The 20374-nt window shown below is 39.0% G+C and overlaps 2 protein-coding genes and 1 long non-coding RNA gene across 3 annotated transcripts in view; 1 reads left to right on the top strand and 2 right to left on the bottom strand.

Annotated features, from left to right (window-relative positions):
• The window catches only part of LOC125832955 (putative disease resistance RPP13-like protein 1), a 172074-nt gene that overhangs the window by 64876 nt on the left and 86824 nt on the right, over window positions 1-20374 (bottom strand). The window lies entirely within an intron of this gene.
• The window catches only part of LOC125832956 (putative disease resistance RPP13-like protein 1), a 72126-nt gene that overhangs the window by 47756 nt on the left and 3996 nt on the right, over window positions 1-20374 (bottom strand). Inside the window, exon 2 of the mRNA XM_049512125.1 lies at window positions 11486-12769. Coding sequence (XP_049368082.1) covers window positions 11486-12769 — 1284 coding nt within the window. The remainder of the gene's footprint in view (window positions 1-11485; window positions 12770-20374) is intronic.
• LOC125832979 (uncharacterized) overlaps window positions 1-20374 on the top strand; it is a 68314-nt gene that overhangs the window by 44315 nt on the left and 3625 nt on the right. The gene's annotated exons all lie outside the window — the stretch shown is intronic.

Raw genomic sequence — 20374 nt, 5'->3', positions numbered from 1 at the left:
TATACCTCTGGCAGGGTATATTGGGTCCTCTCGATGGGGCGTATACATCGGACTCCACATTTAGCTCATGTGGTTTTATGTCGATTATTAGTAGCTCCCACAGTTCAGTCAGACTCTATTGCATTAACCATATTTCAGTACAGTCAGTATTCAGTCTCAGCATGTTATAAATTTGGTCATTGCATCAGTTAGCTCAGTATTCAGTATTTTCAGTATCTATATCATGTCCAGATTATATCATTGCTTATTGTTTTGTTCAGTTATGTGTTATTTCAGCTTTACTCTATCCTGCATGCTCAGTACCCTTCAAGTACTGACGCATACATGCGCTACATCTTCTCGTGATGTAGGTTCAGGTTCTCAGCATCTAGATCACGCTTAGATCGGTTCCCGATCTCCAGTTCAGCAGAATCAGTGGTGAGTCCTCATTCTCCGAGGACAATAGTCATGAGTTTCTTTCCAGTATTTTAGTTCTTTAGTTTCAGTTTTTCTAGACTTAGCTGGGGCCTGTCCCAGCATTTTTAGTCAGTTAGAGGCTATTTTCAGACATAGTTAGATTCAACTTAGTATTTGAGTTTGATATTTCTTTTGTATTAAACTCTCAGATTTGATATATTCAGTTATAGTATATGGGTATTCCCCATCTTTTCAGATTTAATTATGAAATAGCTTCCGCATTAGTTTATTATCTTTAGTATGCTCATGATCATGCCAACAGGGTTAGCTTGGGATTACTCGTGGTCCTAGGTCCCATGTCCGCGTCTCGGGGGTAGCTCGGGGCGTGACAAAGCATACAAGTACTCCACATAGCAAAGAGGGACAATTAATAACACAAAGCATGCTCACAGTTACCCGATAATTCCCGAAATAGGCCGAAACATGATTTCTAAACACCTATGCATGATTCAATCACTACCAACCCAAATCCTAACTAATCAACATGCATTCACACTCTCAAGCTCAATCTAAGAGAGGGAAACCGTAGCCTACCTGTAGGCCGATCACACGCGCTCTAAAATCACTTCTTCGGAGCTTTCCCTTTCCGAACGTCCTCGAAACGCTGCCCCGCTATCAAAAATAGAGTCACAACGTTATTACGATCGTTTTGACACCAAAATCACAATAAACGGAGACAGACCAATTTCGGGGTCAAAACGGGGAAAGTGAGACCCGCGCTGGAAATTCCAGAATTAACCCCAAAAGTGGGTCCTAACCAGTTCCCCCAGCTCATGTCCCAAAATGGGACACAATTCAGGGCTCGGGAACAACACAATATCAACATGCAACCAAAACCCAAATTTTCTCAAAAACTCGAAATGGGACAGCAGTTGAATCAGTATATTTACCAGAAACTGGAGGTCTACAGTGAAATGTGACAACACCATTACGTTCTCCTCGAAAAACCACTCAAGATAGCCTCAAAAATCACTGAAATCGGACCTAGAATAGCTGAGAAAACAAGTCTCAAAATTTTCCAAAATCAAGCTCATAAAAAGGGTCGTGGCAGCAGGTATTTTACAAAAATTACCTCAAACGGGGACCCCAAATCACTATCCGAGCTCACCAACACGTTCCTTGCGAAAAACCTCACAAAATGAACCTTTGAATCACTAAATTTGGACTTGAAATGAGAGAGTTGTGAGGGTTTGAAGTTTGGAAAATGTTGCTGATTTTCTGCATTTATAGCAGATTTTCTGCAATAATTTCCAAAACTAAAAAACTCCGATGGGGTGCTCCGAACTCGTTCGGAACCCCGTGCATGCAAAAAAAATATGTAACCATACTAAATTCGATATTCCGGACTCAATGACACAATCAAAATTTCCATACGAGGTCATCTTGACAAAAAGTGGATCCCACACCCAAATGTCATTTTAAGTCAAAAACTACAAAAGAGCTCCGAAAAATATCAAAAACCTCGAGACACAAAAGAAAGGTCAATCTAGACCAAACTTGACAATCTGGAGCTAACCGCGCTGACGGAATTTTCATCCGAGCGCGTTTACTCAGAATGTTGACCAAAGTCAAACTTAGGCTTAAACTTAAAGTTAAAACGCCTAATCGCACCGACTCACACTGAAAACCTCGGGAGTCATGCCGACCATGCTACTAGCCTAAAATGACCCTTCCGAAGCTGATGGAATCGTCAAAATTGGATTCTGATGTCATCTTCTCAAACTTTTGATAAAAAATGATCGTTCAAGGTTCATAAGCTCCAAAACACTAAAACTCACACCATAACCAAAAGAACGGCCAGGTGACCGAACTGTCAGTCCGAGCAAGTCATAAATGACTTGGGTTCGCTACAGGAATGCTCTAAACGACACACAGAAGGCAAGAAACAGAAATGACCAGGAGGGTCATTACAAACTTCTTTCTCTTCTTGCCTTTAGTAGGAGCTTCCCCAACAATATTAACTCCAATTATTGTCGAACTCTTACGAGACTTCTTTTCGGCGGTCTGGTTATCTTTCTCAATCTTGAGCCGAATCACAAGATCTTCAAGCTTCATTTCCTTACGTTTGTGCTTTAGATAATTCTTGAAGTCGTTCCATAAAGGAGGCAACTTCTCGATCATTGCAACCACTTGAAAAGATTCATTTACTACCATATCCTCAGCAATCAGATCATGGAAAATAAATTGAAGTTCCTGCACTTGTGATCCAACAGTTTTATTATCTGAAATTTTATAGTCTAAAAACTTTGCGACCACAAAATTTTTCAAGCATGCATCTTCTGTCTTATATTTCTTCTCAAGTGCATCCCACAATTCTTTCGAAGTTGTCATTGCACTATAGACATTATATAAGTCATCCTCTAAAGCACTCAAAATGTAGCCCTTGCATAGGAAGTCTGCATGTTTCCATGCTTCAATAATCATGAATTTTTCTCTGTCTAGCATTTCAGCAGCAGGCACTGGAGTTACTTCATTGGTAAATTTCTGCAGACCAAGAGTGGCATGCCAGAAAAATATCCGTTGCTGCCATCCTTTGAAATTCACACCAGAGAATTTTCCCAGTTTCTCTGTTGATGGTACAACAGTTCGGGTTGGTGCACCAACAACCACTGTAACATTATTGTAACATCCGACAATTTAAAATGAATATGAAGAAGCTTGAAATTGGAAGTAGTCATTTTTGGAAATATTTCAGAATCTGGAAAATTTGGCTAAGTGTGGAAATCAGTGAGTTTTTGGCCAACTTTGAGTAGTCGTAACTCCTAGCTCAGGATGATTTAGGATTAGTTCCAGTTATGGTTGTGAAGCTTGTGGAACGATCTTTCCAACGCCACCGAGTTTGCTCGATTCCGAGTTTGTATGAGCGAGTTATGCCCTTTGAAAGTTGGGCAGTTGGCAGGGAGTCCGTCCGGAAATTTAAGGGCATTTTGGTCTTTTCACAAATAATTTCTTTTGAGGTTATATTGTTGTGTTAGGCTGTTTGTGGATCATTTTTGTTCCATTTTAAAAGAGAGAAAGTTAGGGTTCTTGAGAGTGAAGAAGAGAAGAAGAAGAGAAGAAGAGGAGAAAAAGAGGAGAAAGAGGAGATCAAGCAAGTTCCGTCGTGGATTTTCGTCGGTGGTGATCCCTATCAAGGTATGTGAGTTCTTTAGTGTGGGTTGATCCTTTCCCCCACACACCAAGCTCATTTTATGATTTGAGAAAATATTGGATTTGTTGTTGAAGTTGTTGAAGTTGTTAGTTGTTGTTGATGTTGTTAGTTGTGTTGTGGAAGTTATTGTTGGTTGTGGGACATGAATTGGTTGTGTTCTTGAGCTGAAATCTATTGTATATTGAGGGATCTTATGATCCTTAGTGTTGGTTGGTTCATACCCCCACACACCAACTCGTTTTTAATTCCAAGAAAAGATTTATTTTGGTTGTTGAAGTTGTTGGCTGTGTTGTTGAAGTTTTTGCTGATTTGGGACACGATTTGGTTGTGATTTTGTTGTTGGAACCTTTGAGGTTGAGAGGGTTTAGAGTTGGATAGAAACAAGGGGAAAAAGTCGGATTTTTTTTGGGGAAAAGGGCTGGGCTATTGCGCTAGCCAGCGCACCCAGAAAAGGGATGCTGAACTTTCCCTTTGGGGCAGAACACCTGGCAGAACGCCCAGCAGTCCCTCTGAAGTTTGAGGGCTGGCGCCCCGTGCCTCTTAGAGCGCCAAGGACGCCAATCCTTCCCGTTACCTTCATTCCCCACTTTTTCATACATATTCCTAGGTATTATACCTATGTTTCCAAGTTGTTTCCAACACTTCATGTTGCGTTTAAATGTCAAGAACTCATCCATAACATGTGATTATATACCTTGAATCCATAATCCAATTCAAGGCGAGTTAGTATCAAGTTAAAGAGAAGTTAGAGTCAAGTCAAGCAAGGTTAAGAGGTAAGTTCAAGCAAGTTTTCAAAGTTATTCAAAAGTCTTTATTGAATGTTTTAACTTCATTTTAAGGCTCAAGTTTCAAGTCAAGCTAAGTCAAGAGTTTCAAGTCAAGGTAAGAATTTCAAGTTGAGTAAAGAGCAAAGAGCATAAAGTTGAGTTCATTTCTCAAAGTTATTAGGGAATTATGTATTCCCAAAGAAGTTTTAAAGAAATGTTTTTTTACATTTAAACAAGGTTGGAAACTGAGATTTCCAAAAAGGAGCCTTCGGGCTAGTTTTTGAGTAATTATCTCATATCAGCAGGAAGAAATATGTTTTAAAAACATAAGAGCCAGTACATTTTTGGGAGTAGTATCGAGCATCGAATTGGGGGAGCATTCAAAGAACCCACAGCCCCCATAGAACCATGTTAGCCACCATGGGTAGAAAATGATCATACTTTTTAGATGAATCCTTTTCAGATTAGACTAGTGGATCCATTAGGCAGTTCAGGTCTTATACCTTTGGCCGGGTATAAGATGCTCTGGCAGCGTGAGGTCGATCGCTGTATCATCACTATAGCTCTTATGTGATGGTTGTCGGTTAGAGAAACTCCCACAGCAGTTATTGTATTTTTATACACAGAGATTATTGTATTTTTATATACATCAGTTCATTGTATTTCTATATACATTTCAGGCTTATTGTATCCTTGTATACACACAGAGTTTATAGCATGTTTTAAACAGTCTTTCTTTATATCGCACTTGTTTTAAATTGCCTTATATTGAAAGAAGTCAGTCAGGTTGAGTTGAGTTGAGCAATGTAAACTTTTCAGTTTCTTCCAAATTTCCTTCTAGCCTATGTTGCTTAGTTTTCCAGCTCGCATACTCGTACATTCCATGTACTGATGCCAGTTGGCCTGCATCGTCTTATGATGCAGATACAGGTACCCCGGATCAGCATCTTGCACGTCGTTGATCCAGCTGAGCACTCCAGAGTCAGTGGTGAGCCTCCTTGCATTACGGAGGACTCAATTATTTTATGTTCTTAGTTTTTGTTTTATTAGGATGTTGCGGGGTCTATCCCAACATCCATCTCAATATTTTAGAGGCTTCATAGACACACAGTCAGTTAGTTAGTTTTGAGTCTCTCATCTATATATATATGTAAATATTCTATTTTGAGATTCGAGTTGCCTTTATGGCCATATTTTATAAGTTAAGCTGTTTTGTAATATTGCATTGCATTGAGTTATTCTGTTGGGTTAGGTTTCCGCTGAGTTAAGAAAGCCAGGCCAAGGGTTCGCTTGGGGCCAGAAATGGTCTCCGGCTGCCGGTCCCGCCCAGGGTGTAGGCTCGGGGCGTGACAATTATCATTTGCCATTTTAGAATCTGTAACAAACAGAAATTGATACAAATGACTCAGTAAGCAATAACTTAAATTGCAAACTTAACAGGAGTATAAAACCACGAAGGTTTTTGTCTCCACCAGTAACACAGATTAAAAAAAAAATTATTTCCTTAAGATTGTTGCCAATCTGTGTTTAAAAACAGTAATACTGATTACTAGAAACTTTGCAGAAATACGAAGTTACCAAAGTTTCCAATGAACCAATGAAGAGCAGAAGAACATAAATTAATTCAAAAAATTAAAATCTGTAAAGCATACCAGAATCTGAAAAGACTGAACGGAAAAAGATCAACCCCATTGAATGCACAGTGTCCCCTTAAGGAAATTATTCTCTAGTATCCGAGGTTTGATTTGGAATATGTTCTCCCAGGATAGAATGATCTCAATCACCAGTGTATTGATACCCAAATCGCTAGTGTCAGCGAGCCACTCAACGGCACACGAAAAATATTTGTGCAGAAGAAGAAGAAGAAATCAAAAAATTTTGTAAGTAAAAAATTCTAAAGAATAACTGGTATTTATAGCCAAGAGGAACTGATTCCGAAAGGTTGCAACCTTTCAGAATCCACACGACCATTAATGAAAGTTTGCAACCTTTCAAACGGTCGTGACTGTTCCTGAAAGTTGAAACCTTTCAGAACAGTCATTTCCAATGGCGGGAAATTTAAATAAAACGCGTAAGTTTAAATAAAATGGATGTCGGAACGTTTCAGTTAATTAACTAATTAATTGAAATGTTTTAGCCATTTAATTTAATTTAATTAAATAAATAATTAAAATAAACTTTGTCTCAAAAATAATCTCTTGATTGATCATTTTTCAAAGCCAAAGCCGACCGAGCGACGACGACGGCGCGAGGGGGGTCCCTTTCCAACCCTTTTAGCAATTAAGAGAAGTGTTTCTATATTTAAACTCTTTCTATTTTTCCTTCCACCACCGATGAGGGAGAAATGCCTTTTTTACTAAAGCATAAGAGGACATTTCAAGTTCCTCTCTTTTCATCTTCCCTCCATTTCCCATTAACTCTTGCTATATACCCAACAAGTGTAACAACTCTTCCCCAATCGACATATTATTTCACTACAAAAGTGATTCCGGAACTGACTACCGAGTGAAAAAGTTTGACTATGTCATACTATTTCCTCTTTTAGTTGTCCCTATTTAGTTGTCCATTTTGACAAATCAAGAAAGGACAACAAATTTTTTCCTATTATACCCTTATTTAAACTTCTTGAAAATTTCTAATTGTAAAAGTGTATGTTATTTCCCTCCAATTTATTTCACTTGAATTCAAAGAAGTGGCTATACTTTTAAAGTGAAAAGTTGTCATAAATAAAGTAAATAAATTTATGAACTTCCCAACATTGATTAGTTATCTTGAGTGAATTTATTTTGGAATTGTAAATTGTACTATAAGGGTAAAATTGTAACTTCACTATGTTAATCATTGTTGCCTTAATCTGTGTGTCATTTCTAAAGTGGACAACTAAATAGGGACGGAGGGAGTAGTTCATAAGCATTTTTTAATGATGAATGAACCTATGCCAATAATCTCTGATGCAAATCAATCCTGATACAATCTCAGAGGCTGATGCTGAATCACAATCTAGAATAGTTTTAACGACCTCTCTGATGCAATTCAGTGCTGATTTTCGAGCTTTAAATTGTCATACCAGAAAAAGGCACAAATACAGATAGAAGATGACAATTTTATTACCCAACTACTCTAGAGATTCGAAAAGTGACAAGATTCATCAGCATTACTTATGAAATGCACTACAGTTAGAAACTCGACGATAAGCACTACTCAATAAAAAAGAACTGTTTTTAAAATTCTCCCTTCAATTTTTCACTTTGCAAGCTTGATGTAGTCTTATTACAAGGAATAGGCCAAAGCAACCTCATTGTGAAATAGAGATTTCAATTTTTCAAACATTCATGCTCTTCCTTGTGATTCCGCAAATTGATTGAACAACTCCTGCAATAATAAATGGATCAACAAACTGAAACAAGCTAATAGACAAGCAAGGAGAAAATATCTGGCAGGTTATCTAAAGAGTAAGTGCTACTCCTTTTCAAATAATCTGAAGTTCTGCCAAAATCAAAACAAAACGTTGTGTTTAGCTATGTTGCTCGGACTCTTCAAAAATGTCAATGTGGTATGTCAGATTCTCCAAAAGTAAAGTATTTTTGGAGAATCCGATAGGGATACGGCATTGAAAGTGAAGAGTCCGTGCAACTTAGGTGCTTAGATCCTCATCAAGTGGAGATGATGATTCTCCAATTTCACGATCAAGTAGACCTCAATCCTAAATCAGTTGGCATTGACTATATGAATCCTCTATATCCATTCCCCTATATTAAGGCTCATTTCAATTTAAGAAGTTACTGCTCTTTTGTGGATTCTTATTATAATCAGGAAATGATATAGGTGGATAAAATTGGATTCTGAACTCGTAAAATGGTTTAATAAAAAAAAATGATGAACCTTGAAGCTGAAGTATTTGAATAGATTGTATCATTTGTTGTAATTGTATAATCTTTTTATTGTTTGGTTTGACGGTATCAGTTACAACATTTCAATATGTTAGAACTCACAAGAGAATTGTAGAAAACCTTAATAAGTAACAGACCGTTTCTATTGATTAAACAACTGCAAAATGTATATTCCAATTCCTGCCTATACCAAATTTTGTCTATAGTGTTCTTGTTACCATCTTTTTTTTCATCTTAAAATTAAATTCATCCCGATCTGAAGATGATCCCTTGGCTTCACAGTGGCAATAGACGCTTTGCGCTGCTCAAATTTAATTCCAATTCCTCTATTGACTTTGCATATTTTCAAAAGTTGTATAACTATAGCCTTGAAAAGAATTACCCTTTCAATGAGGGCAGTCTAATGGTTGCTCATTGCAACACCTCCTACCTTCGGGTTAAGGTTGAATTGGAAGCTAGGCTATGAATAAAAATTTCAATTGAGTTCGCATAAGGTCTAACTTCAAACAACCTATTTAAACATACACATGTCTCTTTAGAGAAGTTTTAGTTCATAAATTGATTTTCCTAATATCACCAGTGAAGCACATATTAACAACTGGATGACCAATCATTGAATAGACAAGGAACTGTTTGTGCTATGTCAGGGTTGACCTCGAGCAAGAAACATCACCAGAAGCAGTAATGGTAAACTTGACAAGTCTTGTGCCTACAAACATTGAACTTTTCACTGATTACACAGTCCACAACTGAAACTCCTTTGGTGGAATATGCTAATTAGCTGAGTTGCCTGAATGGAAACCAGCCCTCAATATTACCATGTCCATCAACAACATACACTGTCAACATCAATGGCATCAGTTAAATCAAGATAGGATACTTAAGATTCACCTCAATGCATCTTCAAACATCACCATCCATTTTTCTCATAAATTAGCATTATATATATAACCTGGTCGGATCATGCGACCAATCAGTTTCAAGTGCTCTTATCAGAATCATATTACGAAAAAAAGTACCTGAATAAACATTAACACAAATCTTTGAAGATTTGGCTCAATTTATATTACAATTCAGTTTCCTTTCACCGAGAGCATTTTGAGTTTTGATCTTTAATCGTCATGTCCATAGGGCATCCCACACTGATCCAAAGTTATCGTCGTCTAAGAAGCTCATAGGGATATTATGAGTGAAATTGTCCAAAGATTGTTGTGGTGGTGATATTGCTAGTGGAGATTGGCCCATTTCCATGCAAATTAGTTCCAAGAGATGAGCTTGTTGGCAGTGCATGTTGACAACCTCAGCTTGTGCCTTTGCCAATTGTGATTGGAGATCACTCACTCATAGGGATATTATGAGTATAATTTGTTTTCTTCAGTAACATAAAGAAGTTAGAGGAAAATGACTTCTTGCCTATTCCCTTTCTTTTATCAATAACAGCCAAATAAGATCTAAACGTCAAATGTTATTATGGTGCGTAACAATAACAGCAGCCAAAAAAATGTCCGTCATTATAAAGAGGTCCAATTTTTGTCTTTCGTAATTACACTTATAAATCTCAATCCTGAACATTCTTGAGGAAAAAATAGCAATATTTGCTGCTTCACCTTAACTAAGATCATATGCATAACTTGAAATAACATCACTTACTATATATATACATACAAAATAAAATTCCATCTGATGCTTCAAACTCGTGCACAACAGAGCAATGTAGAGGATGGAAGTATTACCAAAATCGAGCACGACACCATCTGTACATATCAACTTGACCTTGTAACACTGCTGATCTAAATGCAGGTTCAGCATTTCAAGCGTAGTCATTCTTTGAGCCAGTGAAGCACATTTTAGACATACTGCTGGAAGGAAATCTCGCGGTAAACATGTTTACCTGTTAAAGGCACAAAATGATACAATGGGAATTTGAGCAATTACAGTTTCTCAATTTTGAAGTGCAGCTGGAGCAGTGAAAAAACATCAGAGTTTCATATGTGAAAAACTCCTTGCTCAATATTTCGTTCTCATACTGATGAAAGAAAAGTGAAATTCGAGAGAAAAGAGAAAGTACCTTTCTTCACCTACACTATGCGGACAGATCACAATTGATCTGATATTTGCCTATTCAGTAGAGAATTTTGGCACAACTGACGAAAGAAAGAAAAAAGATGGTTAAGTTGAGATCAGATAATAAAGTTAAGATTGTGCTTAGGCTTTTAGATGTTAAGTTATGGGAAGACAAGCTTTCTGTCTCGTGTGCATCCGAACTCTCTCCGTAGAAATATCAGAAATCAAGAGTTAAACATGTGTATTACTCTAAAGTCTAAACTATCTCCTCCTTTCTCAACCCACGGGAAAAAGAAGCAATACGTTCTTTGATAAGTTAGAAGAAAACCTGGATGTAGTTCATTCAAGTGAACATTTTTAAGCCGGTGAACTTGGTAGAGCAATTGAATGTTAATCAAGGTTGAACTGTACAATAGACAGAACTTGTGTCAGCCTCAGAGCTATAACAAGTCAAGCTAATAGACAAAAAAAAAAAGAAAAAAAGAGGAGAAATCCACATAATTGAATTATCTGGACGGTAAATTGCAACAAATGCATTAAGTAAGACTACATCATATTTTGAACAGGTTATGCTGTCAGCTACTACTATTACTACTACAACATAAGCATCTCGGCAACTGAAACATGAGTAAATCGTTTTTGTTATCTAACCTTGAATTTATTCCGAGTAGGATACACTTCCTTGCATTTCCCCTAGTTCTGAGGTCCCACTCGAGGATGAGTACTGATGGAACTAATTTGAAGGAAACTTCATAATCTCCAAAGTTATCAGCTTACTGTATATATCTTCAGCCAAATTTCTGAATATCCAAAACAAGAAACTGATGTTTTAACCATTGTGCTAAAAATTGAAATACTGACAAAAGTGATGTTTTAGCTATTGTGATAAAGATCCATATCTACCAATGTAAATGGTAAAAGATTTGTAGTACATTAGCATTACTTTGTGCTATCAACCTTAAAGATCAAATCATCAATTCTAACCTACACTCGGTTTCTTTTACAATGACTCAGAGCAAGTTTAAAGATTAGATTAGTTCCAACATATTACCTTTTTGTCATCTAATATTTGAATGAAAATGCTTCGCTCCACACAGTCGCAATAGATGATCCACACTGTTCAACACTACTAAGAAAAACAAGAAGAATTAACAAACAAGGTGTCTCCAAACTGAGTTCAGGGCATTCTGAAATTCTCAATCTTGTCAGAGAAGAAAGATTTTCAGGCAACTTCCCGATCAACTTGGGGCAACCATTAATCCAAAGTTCCTCAAGTACAGGGAACTCTCCCTTCCCCAGTACATGCCACTGCTTCCACTCCGGCATCTCTATGAATTCAAGCTTCTCAAGGGAGTTAAATGGCTTTGTGCAGGACAAACTACCATAGAACTCTTCACTCACCTCTGTTATTTGATGCATCCCTCTAATGGTAAGGAATTTTAAACAAGGAAGCTGTCCTAGTGCTGGCAAGGAATCACAGTTCTTGCAGTAGATAAGAGACACTTCTATTAGTTTATGAAATGAATGATCAGCTAGCCAATTTGGAAATTTTGTCCCTCTATAGCAAGTGATTCGGACTTCTTTTATGTTTGTATTTGGTTGTAGCTCATCAAGTATCTCTCTTTCAGTTTGTGAATTGTCAGCATTACTTCCACTCCACTCCAAAGATAACCTTTCAACATGTTTCTTTTCCCTCATGTTTGCCTTCAGAGATTCCCTTCTATCGACCACATTTTGCAACTCTAGAATTGATAGAGATCCATACAAATCTTCCATTCTCGAACCACCGTGACCACTTAGAAGAAACTTGGCTCCCACTAGCGCATGGAGATTTTTCAACTTGCTTAGATGTAGGGGTGTCCTCAAATGAGCTTCGCTAATGTCAAGGTGACGCAAATTGATCAGTTTTTCCATATGTAGAGGTAGCTCCTTAAGAGAACTACAATGTGACAACAGAAGTGTCTCTAAGTTGTACAGTACACAAATTGAATCTGGCAACTTTTTTATATTTGTCCAAGAAAGGTCCAAAAATCTTAGGTGCTTTAACTTGATAAACAAATCATTTGGCAACTCCTTAATCGTATAATGAGACAATGATAATGCCCTCAAAGATGTTAGTCTTGGCAATATGTCATGCAGCACCCTGTTGCTTAGATGGCATGGACGCCGCTGGATATTGATGGGAAGCAATGTCCTCAATTGCTCCAATTTGTTGAGGATTTTCAGTTTACCAAAATCACCATTATCCATTGAATATGACAAGTGTCGAGTTCGTTCCAACATATGAGATGCTTCGATGTCTTCCAACCTGATACACTGATTGGAAGATGCAATTTGGGCCAAATCATTGACAAGGTCATGCATTAAGAATTCCCTCGAAGTCCATTCAGAAGACTTTCGGACCCTTTCAAACAATGATCTCGATCTCAACTCGAGAAAATTGTAACATCCGACAATTTAAAAATGAATATGAAGAAGCTTGAAATTTGGAAATAGTCATTTTTTTGAAAAATTTAAAATCTGGAAATTTGGCTAAGTGTGGAAATCAGTGAGTTTTTGGCCAACTTTGAGCAGTCATAACTCCTAGCTCAGGATGAGTTAGGAGTATTTCCAGTTATGGTTTCGAAGCTTGTGGAACGATCTTTCCAACGCCACTGAGTTTGCTCGATTCCGAGTTCGTATGAGCGAGTTATGATCTTTGAAAGTTGGGCAGTTGGCAGGGATTCCGTTCCGGAAATTTAAGGGCATTTTGGTCTTTTCACAAATAATTTCTTTTGAGCTTATATTGTTGTATTAGGCTGATATTTGGATCATTTTGTCCCATTTTGAAAGAGAAAGAGTTAGGGTTCAAGAGAAGAAGAAGAGAAGAAGGAGAAGAAGAAGAGAAGAAAGAGGAGATCAACAAGATTTGTCAAGATCATTGTGGATTTTCGTCGGGGGTGATCCCTATCAAGGTATGTGAGTCTTTAGTGTGGGTTTATCCTTTCCCCCCACATACCAAGCTCGTTTTTATGATTTGAGAAGAGATTGGATTTGTTGTTGAAGTTGTTAGTTGTTGTTGATGTTGTTAGTTGTGTTGTTGAAGTTATTGTTGGTTGTGGGACAGGATTGGGCTGTGTATTTGAGTTGTGACCTATTGTATATTGAGGGATTTTATGATCCTTAGTGTTGGTTGGTTCATACCCCCACACACCAACTCGTTTTTAATTCCAAGAGAAGATTTATTGGTTGTTGAAGTTGTAGTGGTGTTGTGTTGAAGTTCTTGCTGATTTAGTACAGATTTCTGGCTGTGATTTTTGAGTTGAATCTATTGTATAATAAGGGTCTTTATGATTCTAAGTGTTGCTGCTGAAACCTTGAGGTTGAGAGGGTTTAGAATTGGAAAGAAACAAGGGGAAAAAGTCGGATTTTTGGGGAAAAAGGGGCTGGGCTGTTGCACCTCTCCTAGTGCCAAGGACACCAATCCTTCCCTTTCATTCACCATTTCTTTTTTTATACATGTTCCTAGGTATTATACCTATGTTTCCTAGTTGTTTCCAACACTCCAAGGTACTTCCAAAAGTCAAGTAAAACTACAAGTCAAGTGAAGTTAGTTTCCAAGTCAAGTGAAGTTAGTTTCCAATTCAAGTGAAGTTAGTTTCCAAGTCAAGTGAAGTCAAGCTTAGAAGTAAGTAAGTCAAAGCAAGTCTTTAAGGTTTTCCAAGAGTCTTCATTGAGCGTTTTAACTTCATTCTAAGGCTCAAGTTCCAAGTTAAGTATTGAGTTTCAAGTCAAGTCAAAAGTTAAGAGTTTCATGTTAAGTTAAGAGTTTCACATCAAGCCAAGAGTTCAAGTAAAGTAAAGAGTTTAAAGTTGAGTTCTTTTCTCAAAGTTATTAGGGAACTATGTATTCCCAAAGAAGTTTTAAAGAAATATTTTTTTTACATTTAAACAAGGTTGGAAACTGAGATTTCCAAAAGAGCCTTCGGGTTAGTTTTTGAGTATTTATCTCATATCAGCAGGAATAAATATGTTTTAAAAACATAAGAGCCAGTACACTTTTGGGAGTAGTATCGAGCACCGAATTGGGGGAGCGTTCAAAGAACCCACAGCCCCCATAGAACCATGTTAGCCACCATGGGTAGAAAAGGATCATACTTTTTAGATGAATCCTTTTCAGATTAGACTAGTGGATCCATTAGGCAGTTCAGGTCTTATGCTTTTGGCCGGGTATAAGATGCTCTGGCAGCGTGAGGACGATCGCTGTATCATCACTATAGCTCTTATGTGATGGTTGTCGGTTAGAGAAACTCCCACAGCAGTTATTGTATTTTTCATACACAGAGATTATTGTATTTTTATATACATCAGTTCATTGTATTTCTATATACATTTCAGGCTTATTGTATCTTTGTATACACACAGAGTTTATAACATATTTTAAACAGTCTTTCTTTATATCACACTTGTTTTAAATTGCCTTATATTGAAGAAGTCAGTCAGGTTGAGTTGAGTTGAGCCAGGTAAGCTATTCAGTTTCTTCCAGATTTCCTTCTAGCCTCTGTTGCTTAGTTTTCCAGCTTGCATACTCGTACATTCCATGTACTGATGCCAGTTGGCCTGCATCGTTTGATGATGCAGATTCAGGTACCCCGGATCAGCATCCTGCACGTCGTTGATCCAGCTGAGCACTCCAGAGTCAGTGGTGAGCCTCCTTGCATTCCGGAGGACTCAATTATTTTGTGTTCTTAGTTTTTGTTTTATTAGGATGTTGCGGGGTCTGTCCCAACATCCATCTCAGTATTTTAGAGGCTTCATAGACAGACAGTCAGTCAGTTAGTTTTGAGTCTCTCATCTATATATATATGTAAATATTCTATTTTGAGATTCGAGTTGCCTTTATGGCCATATTTTATAAGTTAAGTTGTTTTGTAATATTGCATTGCATTGAGTTATTCTGTTGAGGTTTCCGCTGAGTTAAGAAAGCCAGGCCAAGGGTTCGCTTGGGGCCAGAAATGGTCTCCGGGTGCCGGTCCCGCCCAGGGTGTAGGCTCGGGGCGTGACAAACTTGGTATCAGAGCCAGGTTCAGGAGTCCTAGGGAGTCTATGAAGCCGTGTCTGTAGAGTCCTAGTTATCGGTGTGAAGCGCGCCACATCTATAATTGGGAGGCTGCAACATTTAGGAAGATTTCTCATTTCTTTCACACTCATTTCATGCGTTAGAGTTGATCTCTAAAAAGTTTCTTTCTAATCCGTGCTTGCGCGTGTTTCAGATAGTCATGCCTCCACGAAGAGTTGGTAGAGGGCGTCTTCCTAGACGTTATGTTGATGAGCAAGAGTTACCCTATGCACCGGGAGTGCAAGATCAAGGGGAAGTTTCTAATGCCGAGTTCAGAGAGGCAATTAGAATGTTGAGTCAAGCTGTAGCAAATCAGATTGGTCAGCAAAGAGGAGCTCGACATGAAGGAGCTGACACTTCAAGGATTCGTGAGTTCTTGGGGATGAATCCTCCGAGTTTCATGGGTTTGAGCACTACTGAGGATCCAGAGGATTTCATTGAGGAGTTGAAGAAGATTTTTGATGTGATGCATGTGGCAGATATTGAGCGGGTTGAACTAGCTGCTTATCAATTGAAGGATGTTGCTAGAACTTGGTTCGACCAGTGGAAAGGGGGCAGAGCTGAGAATGCACCACCTACAAGTTGGGCCGATTTTGAGGAAGCTTTCTTGGGGCATTTCTTTCCTCGAGAATTGAGAGAGGCCAAGGTACGTGAGTTCCTCACACTTAAGCAGGAGTCCTTGAGTGTTCATGAGTACAGTTTGAAGTTCACACAATTATCCCGCTATGCTCCGGAGATGGTTGCGGACATGAGGAATAGAATGAGCTTGTTTGTTGCTGGGTTGTCTCGGTTGTCGAGCAAGGAAGGTAGGGCTGCAATGCTTATCGGGGACATGGACATATCAAGGTTGATGGTTTATGTGCAGCAGGTTGAGGAAGAGAAGCTGAGGGACAGAGAAGAGTTCAGAAATAAGAGAGCTAAGATCGGGAACGAGTCCGGGCAGCAGAGAGGTAATTCAAACCGTTCCTCCTTTCAGCAAAGGCAAAAGGGACCTGCTCCATCATTTGCTAGAGCACCTGCACCCAGATACAGAGGTGAATTTAATGTTCAGAATTCGAAGGACTTCAGGGCTAGACCAGCACAATCTTCGGGTAGTGTGGCGCAAGGGAGTAGTAAGCCTCCTGTTTGCGCCAAATGTGGTAGGAACCACTCAGGTATTTGTCGAGATGGCTCCATTGGTTGTTTCAGGTGTGGTCAGAATGGACATTTCATGCGAGAGTGTCCAAAGAATAGGCAGGGTAATGGAAGCAATAAAGCACAGTCTTCTTCAGTTGTTCCACCAGACAGGACGGCACCTAGAGGAGCTACTTCTAGTGTAGGTGGAGGAGCAAACCGCCTTTATGCTATCACCAGTCGCCATGAGCAAGAGAATTCTCCGAATGTTGTCACTGGTATGATCAAAGTCTTTGCTTTTGATGTGTATGCTTTGCTAGACCCAGGAGCGAGTTTATCTTTTGTAACTCCTTATGTTGCAAATCAATTTGAGGTTCTTCCTGAAAGACTTTGTGAACCCTTTTGTGTTTCTACACCTATTGGGGAGTCTATTCTAGCGGAAAGAGTTTATCGTGATTGTCCTGTTTCTATCAATCACAAGAGCACCATGGTTGATTTGGTTGAGTTAGACATGGTAGATTTTGATGTCATTCTAGGTATGGATTGGCTTCATGCTTGTTATGCATCGATAGATTGTAGAACTCGAGCAGTCAAGTTTCAGTTTCCGAATGAGCCAGTCATAGAGTGGAGTAGCAGTTCAGCAGTGCCTAAGGGTCGTTTTATTTCGTACCTTAAGGCAAGAAAGTTAGTTTCGAAGGGTTGTATCTATCACTTAGTCCGAGTTCATGATTCTAGTGTTGAGATACCTCATTTCCAGTCAGTTCCTATAGTAAGAGAGTTTCCAGAAGTGTTTCCTGATGATCTACCCGGAATTCCTCCTGAGAGAGAGATAGATTTCGGCATAGATCTCATTCCAGATACTCGTCCTATCTCTATTCCGCCATATAGAATGGCACCACAGAGTTGAAAGAGTTGAAAGAGCAGTTGAAAGATCTCCTAGAAAAGGGTTTCATTCGACCGAGTGTCTCACCTTGGGGTGCTCCGATTTTGTTTGTGAAGAAGAAAGATGGTTCCCTTAGAATGTGTATAGATTACCGCCAGTTGAACAAGGTTACCATCAAGAACAAGTACCCTCTTCCGAGGATTGATGATCTTTTCGATCAGCTTCAGGGTGCCACTTGTTTTTCAAAGATTGACCTCCGATCCGGCTATCATCAGTTAAGGGTAAAGGAAAGTGATATCCCAAAGACAGCTTTCAGAACCAGGTATGGTCATTATGAGTTTTTGGTCATGTCCTTTGGTTTGACTAATGCGCCTGCAGCTTTCATGGATTTGATGAATAGAGTCTTCAAACCTTATTTAGATATGTTTGTTATTGTCTTTATTGATGATATACTAGTCTATTCAAGGAATGAAGAAGATCATGCTAGTCATCTCAGAACAGTTCTTCAGACTTTGAAAGACAAGGAGTTGTATGCTAAGTTCTCTAAGTGTGAGTTTTGGCTTAAGTCTGTGGCATTCCTAGGCCACATTGTGTCCGGTGATGGAATTAAAGTTGATACTCGGAAAATTGAGGCAGTGCAGAATTGGCCTAGACCCACATCTCCAACTGAAATTAGGAGTTTCTTGGGATTAGCTGGCTATTATAGAAGGTTTGTTGAAGGGTTCTCGACTATTGCATCTCCTTTGACAAAGTTGACTCAGAAGACAGTGAAATTTCAATGGTCTGAAGCTTGTGAGAAAAGCTTTCAAGAATTGAAAAAGAGATTGACTACAGCTCCAGTTTTGACGCTACCAGAAGGTACTCAAGGTTTTGTGGTGTATTGTGATGCATCTAGAGTTGGTTTGGGTTGTGTCTTAATGCAGAATGGCAAGGTTATAGCTTATGCCTCCAGACAGTTAAAGGTTCATGAGAAGAACTACCCAACCCATGACTTAGAGCTAGCTGCTGTAGTATTTGCTTTGAAGATATGGCGTCATTACTTGTATGGTGTGCATGTCGACATATTCACTGATCACAAGAGCCTTCAATATGTGCTTACTCAGAAAGAGCTTAATCTCAGACAGAGGAGGTGGTTAGAGTTACTCAAGGATTATGACCTGAGTATTCTTTACCACCCAGGTAAGGCTAATGTTGTTGCTGATTCTTTGAGCAGGTTGTCTATGGGTAGCACCGCCCATATTGAAGAAGGAAGGAAAGAGTTAGCAAAAGATGTGCACAGACTGGCATGCCTGGGAGTCAGATTTACAGATTCCACAGAAGGAGGAATAGCGGTGACGAGCAGGGCCGAGTCATCATTAATGTCAGAAGTGAAAGAGAAGCAAGATCAAGATCCCATTTTGCTCGAGTTGAAGGAAAATGTTCAAAAGCAAAGAGTATTAGCTTTTGAACAAGGGGGAGATGGTGTTTTGAGATTTCAAGGTAGATTGTGCGTACCTATGGTAGATGGACTCCAAGAGAAGTTTATGGATGAAGCTCACAGCTCCAGATATTCTATTCATCCGGGTTCCACCAAGATGTATCGTGATTTGCGTGAAGTTTATTGGTGGAATGGCATGAAGAAGGGCATTGCTGAGTTTGTTGCTAAGTGTCCAAATTGCCAACAAGTGAAAGTTGAACACCAAAGGCCCGGTGGTTTGGCTCAGAGGATAGAACTTCCAGAGTGGAAGTGGGAGATGATCAATATGGATTTCATCACAGGGTTGCCAAGGTCTCGCAGACAACATGATTCTATTTGGGTGATTGTCGACGAATGACAAAGTCAGCTCATTTTCTACCGGTAAAGACTACCAATACAGCAGAAGATTATGCCAAGTTGTATGTTCAAGAGATAGTGAGACTTCATGGAGTCCCAATCTCCATTATTTCAGATAGAGGTGCACAGTTTACTGCACAGTTCTGGAAATCTTTTCAGAAGGGCTTGGGTTCAAAGGTGAACTTAAGTACTGCCTTTCACCCTCAGACGGATGGGCAAGCAGAGCGCACTATTCAGACCTTAGAGGATATGTTGAGGGCTTGTGTAATCGATTTCAAAGGGAGTTGGGATGATCACCTACCTCTCATTGAGTTTGCCTACAACAACAGTTATCACTCTAGCATCCAGATGGCTCCATATGAAGCTCTTTATGGGAGAAGATGTAGATCTCCTATTGGATGGTTTGAAGTTGGTGAAACACAGTTGATAGGACCAGATTTAGTTCACCAAGCTATGGAGAAGGTGAAAGTGATTCAAGAGAGGTTGAAAACGGCACAGAGTCGTCAGAAATCCTACACCGATGTTAGGAGAAGGGCGTTAGAATTTGAAATAGACGATTGGGTATATTTGAAGGTTTCACCCATGAAAGGCGTTATGAGGTTTGGTAAGAAGGGGAAACTTAGTCCCCGGTATATTGGACCTTACCGCATAGCCAAAGGATTGGCAATGTTGCTTATGAGTTGGAGTTACCACAGGAACTAGCAGCGGTTCATCCGGTATTTCACATCTCCATGTTGAAGAAGTGCATAGGCGATCCTTTATTGATCCTACCGACTGAAAGTATCAAGATCAAGGATAACTTATCTTATGAGGAGATTCCTGTTCAAATTTTGGATCGTCAAGTTCGTAGGTTGAGAACGAAAGATGTAGCCTCAGTTAAGGTCCTATGGAGGAACCAATTTGTTGAGGAAGCAACTTGGGAAGCCGAAGAAGACATGAAGAAGAGATATTCATATCTCTTTGAATCCGCAGATTAAGGTATTAATTTCCTTCTTAGTGCTCTTAAATTATAATGAGCATGTCGTTATTGTTGTTGGTTTGCATGGTTGTTTGTTGGGTGTTGAGTTGATGTTACACCCTTAGCTTTGTAAGAGTTACCTCATTCGAGGACGAATGTTCCCAAGGGGGAGATATTGTAA

This window comes from Solanum verrucosum, unplaced genomic scaffold (assembly GCF_900185275.1).
Source record: "Solanum verrucosum unplaced genomic scaffold, falcon-dt-bn FXZP01000016.1, whole genome shotgun sequence".
In the NCBI taxonomy this organism is placed as follows: domain Eukaryota; kingdom Viridiplantae; phylum Streptophyta; class Magnoliopsida; order Solanales; family Solanaceae; genus Solanum; species Solanum verrucosum.
This window is presented reverse-complemented; position numbering and strand designations above follow the sequence as displayed.